We start from the raw sequence: 14,801 nt of genomic DNA, 5'->3' as shown, positions 1-14,801 counted from the left end.
TAAGCGGGGTTACCCGGGTGGGATTGTTGGCGGTGCAGGCTCAATGGGCCAAATGGCCTCCATTTGCCGTGTCGGGATTCTTGAGGGAATGGGGGAGGGGGAACAAAGTGTGGGGAGGGAGGGGGAGAGGCAAACTGGAGTAAAGAAAAATAACATTCAAAATAAAGGAATGATTCTCACAGTTCTGAGGTGGCAGCCCAATTTCCTGTCTCTGAATCACAATCGACTTGTTCAGCTAAAACACGCACAAGCAACTGAGAGAGAGATTAAATATTGAGTAGCAGCATTCTAGCGCTGGAACAACACATTATAAAGCCTAGGGACAGATGAAATATCAATGGAGCATATCAGAATGTAAACTATATTGAGAGGGGCAGGTTTTTATTCAAACAAGCTCTTAGGGTACGACAAATGATGTGGCATTTGGATTAGTTAGGATGAATTGAATTTCAAACTGTGCCCTGAAGACAGACGCGTTTTGGAAGATGTTTCGGTAACAGAATTTACATATGTCTGTTGCAAATGAGGCGAATTCATCGCCACCAGCGCCAAGCAGCAGAGGCTCTTCCATTGAGCTCAATGCTTGGAGAGACTGAGCAGTCGGCGCGTGATGTACTCCGCACGGAGAGGATACTGCACACCGACGAGGGCCCACCTCTCCGGGAGCCTCCTGGCTTTCGAGATCCAGGTGTCCAAGGCAAGGGTTTGAACGATGCCTCCTGAATCTCTCACCCAAGCTATTAAACAATGCGGACTGGTCAGATCTTTTCATCCGCAAAGGTTTTAAAAGCAAAAGGGTGTGGCAATTTGGCAGCTGGCACCACCCACACCCAACAAAGCTCCTCTAATTCTGACTGTTTGATCACCACCAATTTTAGTTGGTCCACCTTTGGTGGCCATGCCTTCCATTGCTTGGGCCTTAGCTCTGTAACAAACCCACACCCACCTCTCTTCATCCTTTAAAGGCTCTCCTTCAAATCTATCTCTTTGTCCAAGCTTTAGCTCATTCCATCTAATATCCCTCCATGCGTCATGGCATTATATTTTGTTTCATGAAAATACAGCACAGTATCACACAGTTGACTGCCTCACAGCGCCAGGGACCCAGCTTCGATTCCCAGCTTGGGTCACTGTCTGTAGCATTTGCACATTCTCTTTGTGTGCTATTCGGATTGGCGGATGGTGACTAGTGGAGTGCCCCAGGGGTCGGTGCTGGGGCCTCAGCTTTTTACCATTTATATAGATGATCTGGAGGAGGGAACCGAGTGTAGGGTGTCGAAATTTGCTGATGACACCAAGATTGGGGGAACGGCAAATTGTGCGGAGGATGTGGAGAGTCTGCAGAAGGATCTAGATAGGCTGGGCGAATGGGCCAGGAACTGGCAAATGGAATTTAATGTTGGCAAGTGTGAGGTGGTCCACTTTGGTAGGAATAATGGTAGGAAGGAGTATTACTTACGTGGCAAAAAACTGCAGCAGGTGACGGTGTGAAGGGACCTCGGGGTCCTTGTGCATGAGTCGCAAAAACCCAGCTTGCAGGTGCAGCAGGTGGTCAGGAAGGCGAATGGGATGCTGGCCTTCATAGCGAGGGGGATTGAATATAGAAGTAGGGAGGTCTTGCTGCAGCTGTATAGGGCACTGGTGAGGCCGCAGCTGGAGTACTGTGTGCAGTTTTGGGCGCCGCACCTGCGCAAAGATATTTTGGCCTTGGAGGGAGTGCAGAGGAGGTTTACTAGGCTGATACCGGAGTTGAGGGGGTTGAGCTATGAGGAGAGGCTGAATAAACTAGGGTTGTACTCGTTAGAGTTTAGAAGAATGAGGGGAGATCTCATTGAGACGTATAAGATGATGAATGGGATGGATAGGATAGAGGTGGAGAGACTCTTCCCGCTCAAAAAAGACAGAAGGACTAGGGGGCACAGCCTCAAGATAAAGGGGGGGCGGTTTAGAACGGAGTTGAGGAGGAACTTCTTCACTCAAAGGGTGGTGAATCTCTGGAATTCTCTGCCAGTTGAAGTGGTGGAGGCTGCCTCGCTAAATATTTTTAAGACGCGGGTTGATGGGTTTTTGATAAGAGAGGGGATTAAGGGTTATGGGGAGAGGGCGGGAAAGTGGAGCTGAGCCACGACAGATCAGCCATGATCTTATTGAATGGTGGGGCTGGCTCAAAGGGCTAGATGGCCTACTCCTGCTCCTATTTCTTATGTTCTGCGTGGGTTTCCTCTGGATGTCCTCCCGCAGTCTAAAGATGTGTGGGTTAGGTTGATTGGCCATGCTAAATTGACCCTTAGTGTCAGGGGACTAGCTAGGGTAAATAAGGGGGGTCACGGGAATAGGGGCTGGGTGGGATTGTGGTCGGTACAGACTCGATGGGCTGAGTGGCCTCCTTCTGCACTACAGGGATTCTATGTTCATAATGTATCTGTGAAGTGCTTTGGAATGTTTCATTATGCTAAAGGCATTATATACACATGACAGCACAGTGGTTGGCACTGCTGCCTCAGAGTGCTAGGGACCTGGGTCCGAATCCTGCCTTGGGTGATGGATTGGCCATGATAAGTTGCCCCTTAGCATCTAAGGATGTGTAAGTTATGTGGATTGTATGGTTTTACAGTCTACCAGGCTCAATATTTATGCAGGATCACAGGACTGGAAAGGGACCAGTCTACAAAGCACTGCACATTGTAATCTCTCCCACGTTTCAATCACATGCCCTGTGACACAGTGGTTAGCACTGCTGTCTCACAGCACCAGGGACTTGGGTTCGATTCCCCGCTTGGGTCACTGTCTGTGCGGAATCTGCATGTTCTCCCCATGTCTGCGTGGGTTTCCTCTGGGTGACCCGGTTTCCTCCCACTGTCTGAAAGATGTGCTGCTTACACGCATTGGCCATTCGAAATTCTCCGTCAGCGTACCCAAACAGGCGCCAGAGTGTGGTGACTAGGGGATTTTCACACTACCTTCATTGCCTACTTGTGACACTAATAAATAAACAAATTCCTAGACAGTCCAGCCGTGCTGCCCTGTCCAATGATCTCTTTGGGAAAGCGTAGGACAGATTTTGATGCTTGCAGATTTTAACAGCTGAATAGAACATTCAGTGCTTGGTTAAGGGCAGGATTGAAGAGGACATTTCGGTACTCTCCATGAACTGGAAGGGACTTCCCCTCCCTCCATTGCACTTTCACTCTAATGATAGCAGGACCCTTTCATTTATTTGAAACAAGACAATCCCAGTTCATTCCTGAGAGCTCTGTCTGCTTGCTGCAACCACCCTCTGCCCAATGTCAGTCCTGGTTAGCTGTTTTCCTAATCGGAGGACACAGTGTACCAGGGTTACGGCACAAATCCAATGTAGTTTCTCCATTTATGTGGCGTGTTGTAAGACTTCCCCAATCTCTGCAATCTGCCCGATTGCAGTCTGATAGTATTAGAGCAGTGTGAAACATTGTCAGCCAGGCCCAGCAAAGCTCAGCTGGCTCCTGTTTCCCCCGCAGGGACTCACGGGAGGACAAGAGGAGCTATTGCCTTCTCTTGACTGAATGTGCTGAGTCTTGTACTGTATGCTGGCCACTCTCTGCTGAACGTCAGTAAAGCTGTGGGGCCACATAGGACTCAACAGTTGAGTTTGACCCTATCCTTGCCATACATCATATTGTAGCAGGAGGTTATGAATCCAGAGCGAGCGCGGGAACCTTCTGACTGCTGAGAACAGCCATGCAACTCAGATCAAGCACTTTCGTAGAATCTCTGCCATGCAGGAGGAGACCATTTGGCCTCAATCGCACCCAGACCCGTAACCCCATGTATTTACTCGCCTGATACTGAGGAGCAATTTAGCATGGCCAATCTACCTAACCTGCACATCTTTGGACTCTGGGAGGAAACCGGAGCACCCGGAGGAAACCCTCGCAGATGCAGGGAGAACATGCGGACTCTGCACAGGCAGTGACCTGAGCCGGGAATCGAACCCAGGTCCCTGACGCTGTGAGGCAGTACTGCCAACCACTGTGCTGCCCTGGTGTTCCCCTGAACTGTACGGCCCTCCTCCACACTGCATTTACTTATCTATCCTGCCACTTGCTGAATTGGCGTCAGGATTTGTGCAACAGGAAAAAATTCCTGTGAAGCGGACAGCGAACAGGAATCGTCTGTTCTTACATGCAGCTGATCTGATCAAACCAGACCAGCTGTACCAAGGGTTGCTGGTAACCTTTTGTGAAACCTCGCAGTAAAAAAAAAACCCAGTGCAGATAAGCAGCCCTGTGTCTAACGGTACATCGCAGCGACAAAGCATTTGTCCGTAATGTGCGACTGAACACTTTGCTTGTTCTCTCTCTTTCTCTCACTCACTCACCTCTGGGCTCCTCTGCTTGTTTGGCGAGTTTGCGGAGAGCGGCTGCAAAGCTGGCAGAGTGCGCCGACGGGACGGACAATGTGCTGTTGGCCGCCTGGCTGCCATTGGGCACTATGGAACCATTGAGGGAGGATGGGTTGAGGGGGCTTACGGTGGCCGTCGTCCGCGTCGCAGTCGAGATCATTCCTAGAGAAGGTGACTTTGGCTCATGGCTCATGCCTGGAGAGGTTCGGAGGCGAGGCAGGGAGGCGGCAGCGGAGGGGGGGGAGAGGAAAAACAGAAAAAAAAAGGAGAGAACAAAGATTTTAGATGGGAAAAATAAGTGCTAAATCTCTCCTCCTACAAAGCATAACTAGGCTAGGTGAAATATAGGATAGCAAGTGCTTAAAATGCAGTCATGCACTGTACTTGTAGCATTGTACTGCTATATGTTTTTTTTAACTGTAATTTCTGAAAGACTTTTGGAATATGAGATAAAAGGTTTTCAAATAAAGTGCCAAAACACACACACACACACACACACACACACACAACTGCATATAAACACACGTAAATATACATTTGACCAGTCACACATATACATCCACCCACATTCCCGAACGTACGTGTATACACACATTCAGACAGAAATATTCATGTGCATGCACACATGCATACATACACACGCATACTCACACTCATACACATATGCATGCACACGCACACAAAAACACACACATACATGCACACACATACACACACAAGCGTGCACGCACGCACACACATGCACACATGACTGCGTGCAAGGTAGATAACACTGATATTTTGTCAAGTACATCAATTCCAACATCTGACCCCCAGCGTCCTCTCACTAAAGCAACACTCACATCAAACATGACACTAATTATGCTTTCTCATGAACCCGTGACAGGAAAGTGCTGCCACAGGTTGAGAAACGGCTGTGTCTGGGAGAATAGGTCTGGAGGAGCCGATGCCCTCTGCCCACCTTGTGGCCAATACATTATGGACATGCGACATTAAGGGGCTGAAATCCGAGCACCGAGCCACTTAGACCGGCACCGCACTGCCGTGACATCAATGGGATATGTCTGGGGTTTTCTTTCAACTCTGCACCACCGCAAACCAAGGTTTTGAGACATGGGCTGACAAAGCACCTTCTTTTTAATGAAGTGCCAGATCATTGTGTGTCAAACACAACTTAACTCCTGTTGCAAGTGAACTGGAATGTTGAGCTTGGAGTGTAACACCCGTGCTGCCAACCAGGTTACGGTGGTTAGCACTGCTGCCTCACAGCACCATGGACCCAGCTTCAATTCCAGCCATGGGTCACTGTCTGTGTGAAGTTTGCACATTCTCCCCATGTCTGCGTGGGTTTCCACCAGGTGCTCCGGTTTCCTCCCACAGTCCAAAGATGTGTAAAGATTAGGTTGATAGGCCTTGCAAAAACATGCCATGCATATCTACGGAGAGTGTGGTATCATGTATAAATGCAGGTTAAGAGCTTTTTGTAGTGTTAAGAAGTTGAGGGAGGGGACAAGATACCCTTTTTGCTGTTTAGTTGCCGACTACATAATGTTTAGTCAATCTTGATTTCAGTTGGTTTGTTGCAGTAAATGTCTTAAAACATGAAGGGTGGGATTTTCCGGCCACACTCGCCCCAAAACCGGAAAATCCCACCCAAGGTCAACCGATCTTTCCATGGTCTGCTCATTGCCCGTTACAATTTCCATGGTGGGCAGGAAATCTTACATGCAATTCTTTGTGTGAATATGTTTTGTCTCTTAAAAGTTCTCAGTCTCTATGAGGATGGTAACACTAGTCTGGCTACTGACTCACTTGCCCGAGGAAACAGTCTTTCTCTTCTCTGCCTACTCAATCAAAGCCTCTCACCAACTTGAAAACTCTGATTGAGTGACCTCTTAATCTTTCTAACGCCCTGGAGATCAAGATAGAAGGAAGGAAAGACCAAGTTGCGCGTTAAGCAGTGATAGAGCAGGACAGAAGGGAAAACCAAGTCAGAGAGGAAGCAAAGAGATGATGAGAAGGAAGAGTACGGGGAAAGAGGGGAGGAGACACCAAAAGCAGTGACACTCAGGTAGACAGTGAAAAGGCAACAGCATACCTGGGAGGGATAATTGAGGGGTGCAGCATTTAGAGAGCTGGAACTGTGTGCTTGTGGGGGATGGCTGAGCAAACAAAACAGTGGTGATTATAGGTATTTTCCTCGATGGTATTATTGCCGAGATTAAGGTGTAGGAATCCCATATCCCATTGTACAATGGAATGATTGTTTGGGCGTTTTAATGTTTGGTGAACTATTAGTTGGTATGGATGGGTTTCACAAGCACCTACCTACGTAATCACAGGCATTCCAAAGAGGAAGTGAAACAATCCCACACAAAACTCCTGCCATTCCCTTTGCAGCAGTGGATGGAATGTTCCAACACTGAGCCACACAGGATGGCGCCAGCACGGTTTTAAAGTCAGTCCTCTGATTGGAGCCGGCGGTGAATGTAGGGGTGGGTATGTGGACAGAGGGCAAAGGGGGAGAGAGCAAACATTCAAATCATAGACCATAGTGTGATTTTTTCTCTTGTAGCAGCATCCTAGAGATTATCATTGAATCACTGAATCCCTACAGTGCAGAAGGTGGCCATTCAGCCCACCAAACCCACACGGACAGCAATCCTGCCTAGGCCCCGTTCCCACCTATTTATGCTGCTATTCCCCTGACACCCAAGGTCAATTTAGCGTGGCCAATCAACCTAACCTGCACATCTTTGGATTGTGGGAGGAAACTGGAGCAGCCGGAGGAAACCCACGCAGACTTGGGGAGAATGTGCAAACTCCACACGGACAGTGACTCGAGGCTGGAATTGAACCCGTGTCCCTGGCGCTGTGAGGCTAACCACTGTGCCACAACACCTCTGCGAGAGAGGAAGAAATGTCAGCCCCACATTCCTGCTCCTCATGCCTGAGCCCACAACCAACATCAGCGAGTAGAAGTGGGTATCACCAAGGGACAGAGTCGCCCCCTTGGACAAGCTGGCAGGAAACCCGGTGTCACTTACTGAACCATGAGGGAGCAGGCGGTTAAAACAAACGGGAGGGAGCACCTTTCCTCACGGTGATTATCTAATGAGCCGCTAACGAACAAAACAAAAATAAATTATCACCTGACTTGACCAAGGGGACGGCTGCAGTTGCAAACATCGCTCCCTTGAGACTCAAGAATGGAAATGTTACACACAAGCAGCTGTAAACATTCTGACGGTAACACCAGTATTCCTGGCATCATTAGAAAAGCTTTGGAACCTGAAAAGCTTGCTCAGTGGCCTGGGCTACACAGTCAGCCAATTCTGGCGGAAAGTAGCCGCGGATTATGATGAAGACCGTGATTCCGATAGACAAGAAGAATGGTAGCACTTTACCAATAAGCGATGGTTCCGGGAGTGGAAGTGGTGGGGGCAGAGCGAGAGAGACACATTATTCACTCCCTTAATGGGCTGCACAACATCCTCCCTACAACCAAACATTTCTGCGCCTTCAATTCCAGTTCACAGCTTCAGCACCTGGGAATACATTACTTTCCACGGTGTATGATTGATGAGATGTGATTGCATATATACGTGGTTGCAGGGGAGTGGAGGGGGGGGGGGGGGGAGGATGCCTGGCGTTCAGCATCTATAAGAACATAAGAAATAGGAGCAGGAGTGGGCCATCTAGCCCTTCGAGCCTGCCCCGCCATTCAATAAGATCATGGCTGATCTGTCGTGGCTCAGTTCCACTTTCCCGCCCTCTCCCCATAACCCTTAATGGGAGGGGAAGGAACTGAAGCTCGCCCTCAAGGTCCACTGGAACCAGAGAGCTCCGAGCGGTGAAGTACAAAGCCGTCCCTGTCACTTCCTCCCACACGTGCAGCTCTCTGTACTCCGTGCTCTTGAGTCACAGGCCTCACTTTATTCCGATCCTCCCCCCCACAACCTCCCTGTCCCCATTAATTCCGCCAAAGCCGCTCCTAATCACAGATCCACCGATCCCTGCCGTTCCCTAATTACAAAAACCCAGTCGCCAGCAGTCTCCTGACTTCAAACCACACTCTGCGATCACCATGCGCTGTAATTACAAACTAACAGTTTGGATGAATTTTCTTTTTACTGGATCCATGCAGAACCCCTCCTGGATAATTATACCCTAGAGCACCAGGCTGGCAGGTCTCCTACTTAATCGGAGCTACACATTTGTGTCCTGCACTTCATAATAATCTCTCTTGACAATTTTCATTACAATTGGAAGAATGTTGAACAAATAAACAGTATTATTTAGCTGCCTCCTTCATCTCAGACAACCTTCCATCCCCTTGGGGCTAGTGCTCAGCATATTAACAGTGATAGGCCACTATGTATGCGGCACACATGACAGCATCTGACATTCAGCTGATCTCTCTACAGCCAGTTGAATTCTGAGGTCGATTATAATAAAACTATTGAACTTACGGCAATTTCTCTCCCCCATAATGTCCTAATTTCTTTTAAAACCTCTTATTTTTCTCCATTTCCTCGTCCTTTGCCAGTCAATTCACGACTGTCACTTCAATTCTTTTTCTCTTTCATTTTCCACATTGTAGGGCGGCACGGGTGGTTAGCACTGCCGCCTCACAGTGCCAGGGATCCGGGTTCAATTCCGGCCTTGGGTCACTATCTGTGTGGAGTTTGCGTGTGTCTGCGCAGGTTTCCTCCAGGCGCTCCTGTTTCCTCCCACAGTCCAAGATGTACGGGTCAGGTTGATTGGCCATGCTAAATTGACCCTTAGTGACAGAGGATTGGCAATTAAATACATGAGGGTTAAGGGGATAGGGCTTTAGTGGGATTGTTATCGGTGCAGGCTGGATGGGCCAAATGGCCTCTTTCTGCACTGTATGATTCCATGGACTGGCTCACGCTGGTTTTTATGCTCTGCACAAATTCCCATACCAGCTGAGGTTATTCTCAACCTTGCCCCTCGCCTGAGGTGTGGTGATCCTTAGGTTAAATCATCACCAGGCAGCTCTCCCCTTTGAGGGGCGAACAGTCTATGGTCATCTGGGACTATGGCGACTTTATTCAAGATACCTCTCAGTTCTGATCACAGCCTTTTAAGTCAGCTTTGCACTTTCTCCGATCTCTCCGCAGCATTTCCTCCAGGTAAGCAGCCGAGGAGGAATGGTCTGGAGTCTCCAAGACCTGGAGATCGGGTCTGGGTGGGATTGTTGTCAGTGCAGGCTCGATGGGCCAAAGGGTCTCCTTCTGCACTGTAGGGATTCTCTGATAATCTCCAGGATAAGGCTATCAGAAGAATCACCCCATTGTTAACACTCAGAATTCTTTCAAACAATGCTTTAAGACTCATAGGGTGGGATTTTACGGCTTCACTCGTCCCAAAACTGTAAAATCCTACCCACTGACTGCCTCCTCACCCGCACCGATCTCCGTGGTGGGCAGGGTGGTAAAATTCCGGCCACAGAATCACACTATGCAGAAGTGGCCCTTCAGCCCATTGAGTCCGCACAGACATGTGTGAAACACCTGAACTCCCACCTAATCCCATTTACCAGCACTTGGCCCATAGCCTGGAACGTTATGATGTGCCAAGAGTGTTGGAAGCCAGTGGAGAATAAGCCGGTCGGGTTAAAGAAGACCCTGTCTGCTTCCCAACTGAGCACCGCATCATGAGGATGGGCCAATTATACAACCAATCCAGGGACAGGGCTCTTGGAGAGAGCGAGGAGGTCGTGTGATGAATCCTTCAGTAATGGGTCCAGCCAGAGTTGGCAACTCGAGATGGCATCTCAGGGACACACCACTGCATCTTTACAGAGCACTTGCTTCGCTTTCCTCCCGCTACCAGCCCTGCCACACACTAAGGGAATAATACCCAGCGCACAGCCAGTTTCAAAACTAAACAGACGGTAAGAATTTGAAACTTCACAAAATAATACAAGGAGCTGTTTGTAAAAGTAACTAGTGTTTTCTGTCCATGTGCTGTTGTAATAAGTTGAGATACGGGACTGGCTCTCGTTTCCATGTTGTTTTTCAGATGGATCTATATTTTATCTCAATGCCAATTTAGACTGTAAGACGCAGGAGCAGAATTAGGCCACTCGGCCCATCGAGTCTGCTCCGCCATTCAATCATGGCTGATATTTTTCACATCCCCATTCTCCTGCCTTTTCCCCATAACCCCTGATCCCCTTATTAGTCAAGAGCCTATCTATCTCTATCTCAATGACCTGGTCTCCACAGCCTTCTGTGGCAAAAAGTTCCACAGATCTACCATTTCCTGGCTGAATAAATTCCTCCCCATCTCTGTTTTAAAGGATCGCCCTTTTAACCTGAGGTTGTGTCCTCTGGTTCTAGTTTTTCCTACTGGTGGAAATATCCTCTCCACATCCACTCTAACCAGGCTTCGCAGTATCCTGTAAGTTTCAATTAGATCCCTGAAAATTTATTTCTGTGTTTTTCACTGGCTGCTAAAACACCCCATGGGGAGCACAATTTTGGAGTTTGCAGGCAACACAAAATTTCAGCAGACGTGGTGAGGAGTGATGTACCGTCCTTGCAATGCCAGCACCTGGGTCCATGAGACAACCAGGTCAAGTGCCGCTCCAGGTCAGACAGAGGAGTGTACAAACCTGGGCTCAGATTCTCTGGCCGCCCCGCAGCGTTCTGTTTGCTGGCAGCGGGATCCTCTGTAATTCCCACTGAAGCCACCCCGTGCCACCAGGAAACCTGCAGCAGGGGGTGCTCCACCGGCAGGGGCAGAGAATCCCAGTGGCCTGAACGGCCGGAGAATTCCGGCCCGGATATCCAGGGTTCTGGGTTTTTAGTTCCCTCCAGGATTAGTAGTGAAGTCAGGCCAGAGGGAAAATGCTTCCAGTGACCAGCATCTCACCTCCCAGCCATTAGTGCAGGATTACCCGTCCATACACCGCGTGTAGCCGCCCAGGTTCTTTAAGGGTCAAAGTGAGGCCAATTAATGGAGGCTGATTGAAGTTTGCCCTGCCTACCAGCCTCGGTGCAAGAGCAGCCACAAGTTTCTCTGTAGAGGAGTTACCACCCCACCTCCCCAACATCTGACCACCGACCCCCCCCCACCGGCCTACCACCCAACCATCTGTAATCCGCACAAGTGGTGGCCTGGTCGATGAATCTACTGTTTAATTAATGTTTGCAAAAAGTTGGCAAGAGGGTGGTGTTTCCATTTCGAGTGTCCTCCCTCTTATTTACCTGGCATTACAAACTGTTGCCCCTCTCAAGCACGATGGGCTCTGACTGGCCCTTTCAGACAGGTGCCCACTGGCCCATTTAGTAGCAGTCTCCCCACCCCCGGGTCAGTTTTGCCATCCATAAACAGTCCCCATCGCTGACCCCTGTTCAGGGAGAGAACATTCAGGCTTCAGTCAAATCGATGAGGTACCCTGACTGTGGGCATTCCCAGGGAGGCAATGCCTGGCTAGAACTTCCCACTCGCCTGACGAAGCAACAGCGTTCCAAAAGCTTGTGGTGTTTACTATCAAATAAACCTGTTGGACTTTAACCTGGTGTTGTGAGACCTCTTACTGTGGTTAGATACCAGCAAGGACAGGGACTGACAACAGTGGGGACTGAGTCTCACTTCCCTGCACTTTGCTTTCGTGGTTCACCTGCAGTATATGGCATGGCCTAATGAGAATCTTCATTGCAGACATAACTCAAGCAATGTGGGCAATGCCATGTTAAACAGGGTAACAGGGTGAAACTACAGACATAAGAACATAAGAAATAGGAGCAGGAGTAGGCCATCTAGCCCTTCGAGCCTGCCCCGCTATTCAATAAGATCATGGCTGATCTGAAGTGAATCAGTTCCACTTACCCGCCTGCTTCCCATAACCCTTAATTCCCTCATCGATCGGAAATCTATCTATCCGTGACTTAAACATATTCAACAAGGTAGCCTCCACCACAGAGAATTCCAGAGATTCACCACCGTCTGAGAGAAGAAGTTCCTCCTCATCTCTGTTCTAAACTGCCCCCCCTTATTTTGAAACTGTGCCCTCTAGTTCTGGACATGGATTTCATGACAGTATCATATTCAAATGAAGCACTGGAGGAGAGGGGAACCCAGCATCATTTAATGAACAGATAATGGGAGCCTAAGGAATGAGGGTAAACGGGCTGAGTGGCCTCCCTCATCTACAACAAAGCACACGGTTGCTTTAAATATGTGACCTGACGCAATGCAAAGCCACAGCTCCAGAGAAAATAAAACAAACAAACCCTCAATATGAATCACGTTGAAACAGTCCCACCATTAAATGAAGTGTCCGTACTTATGGGACTGGGGTGAAGGGCGTGTTAGACTGTTTAGCCCATTGTTCCCTCCTGTAACACATTCCTTTCCAAATCCATCAACCATTCTAACACAGTGTCAGAGCTCTAAAGCCTTAATGGAGGCTCCCAAGGAATTCTGCTGTCCCACCAGCTTTGCGAATATTGAGTGATCTCCAATGTACGAGGAGCCTGCAATCGTTCGCATTACAAGAGTCAATTAGACAGTAAAAGGTTTTTTTTAAACAATACATGTTTGGCTTCCCTTAGCAACACGGACTTGGTAATCGCAATCGTTGCAGAAAGTACTTGTGTGTTCAAACAGGCCAAGCATTATTAACAGTGAGTGCAGTGTTTGCCCGAGGCACATTCAGTCCTCCTATTATACCAGCGCCTTGTCTCCTCAGCCCAGCTGAACCTGTTACATTAACTGTGTCCAGTCAATCATCACCCAGCTCCGAGAGGGGGACAAACAAATAGAAAATGAAAGGGTTGAGAAATGGGGGAGTCAGGGTGGGGGTGGCGGTGGCGGGGGGGGTGGGGAAACAAAAAAAAAAATCAGTGTCCAAGGATGTCACAGGGGGAGTTTCTGCTGTTTTGACAACACTGCAACTGTCATCATCTCTCTCCCCTGCCACCTCCAAAAAAAAATTACACAGCATTGGCATTTGTGCATCAGGACAGTGTGTACTCAGTGCCTCTTCACTCTGCCCTTGTTGGAAACGTTTTGGAGTGGCACAGTGCTGCTTCACAGCACCAGGGACCTGGGTTCGATTCCCAGCTTAGGTTACCGTCTGTGTTTGGGTCTGCACGTTCTCCCCGTGTCTGCATGGGTTTTCTCCGGGTGCTCCGATTTCCTTCCACAGTCTGAAGGACGTGCTGGTTAGGTGCACTGGCTGAGCTAAATTCTCCCTCAGTGCACACAAACAGGTGCGGGAGTGTGGCGACTAGGGAATTTTCACTGTAACTTCATTGCAGTGTCACTATAAGCCTACTTGTGACACCAACAAATAAACTTTAAACTTTAAAAAAGATTGAGTGGATTTTGTTTTCCTGATGAACCGGTGGTAGATGATGTGGAGATGCTGGTGTTGGACTGGAATGGGCACAGTAAGAAGTCTCACAACACTAAGTTAAAATCCAACAGGTTTATTTGGAATCACCAACTTTCTGACTCACCTGATGAAGGAGCTCTGAAAGCTCGTGATTCCAAATAAACCTGTTGAACTTTAACTTGGCATCGTGCGACTTCTCACTGATCCAATCAGCCAGTTCCACGTCTGGCTTTCAGTTTCTCCCCTCCAGCCCCCATTCACCGCCTTGTCCCCCACCCAAAGACACAGACACCCCTCTGTGCTCCACCCAACTTGCTATTTTTTCATTTGTGAACCTCGGTGGTGAATGTTGGCCTGTACAGCTGTACTTTGATGCAACTGGCTTGTGCTACAGGTAGCTTTCAAGAGTTACAGACTGGCCTCTCTCACCGGGCAATAATCAGGTACAGCAGTGTGACTATACTATTTCGGAGAAAGTGAGAGAGTAGGCCATTCGGCCCCTATGTGCCTGCTCCGCCCATTCAACATGATCATTGTTGATTCTCTGGCTGGAATTTTACCACCCTGCCCACCATAGGAACTGGCTTCATTTGAATATGATACTGTTATCAAATCCACGTCCGTACTATCACCCTGTTTAACATGGCATTGTCCATGTTGCTTGTGTTATGTCTGCAATGAAGATTCTCATTTGGCCATGCCATATACTGCAGGTGAACCACTAAAGCACAGTGCAGGCAAGTTAGAGGTTCAGTCCCCGCTGTTGTTAGTCCTTGTCCTTGTCCTTGCTGGTATCTAGCCACAGTAAGAAGTCTCACAACACCAGGTTAAAGTCCAAATGGGAAGGACCATTGACCTCGGATGGGATCTTACGGTTCCAAGACGAGCAAGGTCCTAAAATCCTGCCACCTATCTCAACGCCATACCCAGTGACACTTCTAAAGTCTCTAAATTTATCTATCTCCTTCTTAAATATAGTCACTGATTTGACCTGTACAGCCGGGTGTAGTAGAAAATTCCACAGGTTCACCACTCTCTGAGTTA

At 48.6% G+C, this 14,801-nt stretch overlaps 1 protein-coding gene across 1 annotated transcript in view; it reads right to left on the bottom strand.

Annotated features, from left to right (window-relative positions):
- gse1b (Gse1 coiled-coil protein b) overlaps positions 1 to 14,801 on the bottom strand; it is a 575,648-nt gene that overhangs the window by 82,346 nt on the left and 478,501 nt on the right. Inside the window, exon 3 of the mRNA XM_080186715.1 lies at positions 4,358 to 4,576. Coding sequence (XP_080042841.1) covers positions 4,358 to 4,576 — 219 coding nt within the window. The remainder of the gene's footprint in view (positions 1 to 4,357; positions 4,577 to 14,801) is intronic.

This window comes from Carcharhinus amblyrhynchos, chromosome 4 (genome assembly GCF_965287045.1).
Source record: "Carcharhinus amblyrhynchos chromosome 4, sCarAmb.v2.hapA, whole genome shotgun sequence".
In the NCBI taxonomy this organism is placed as follows: domain Eukaryota; kingdom Metazoa; phylum Chordata; class Chondrichthyes; order Carcharhiniformes; family Carcharhinidae; genus Carcharhinus; species Carcharhinus amblyrhynchos.
The sequence above is the reverse complement of the archived record's forward strand: the minus strand, read 5'-3'. Positions and strand labels throughout refer to the sequence as shown.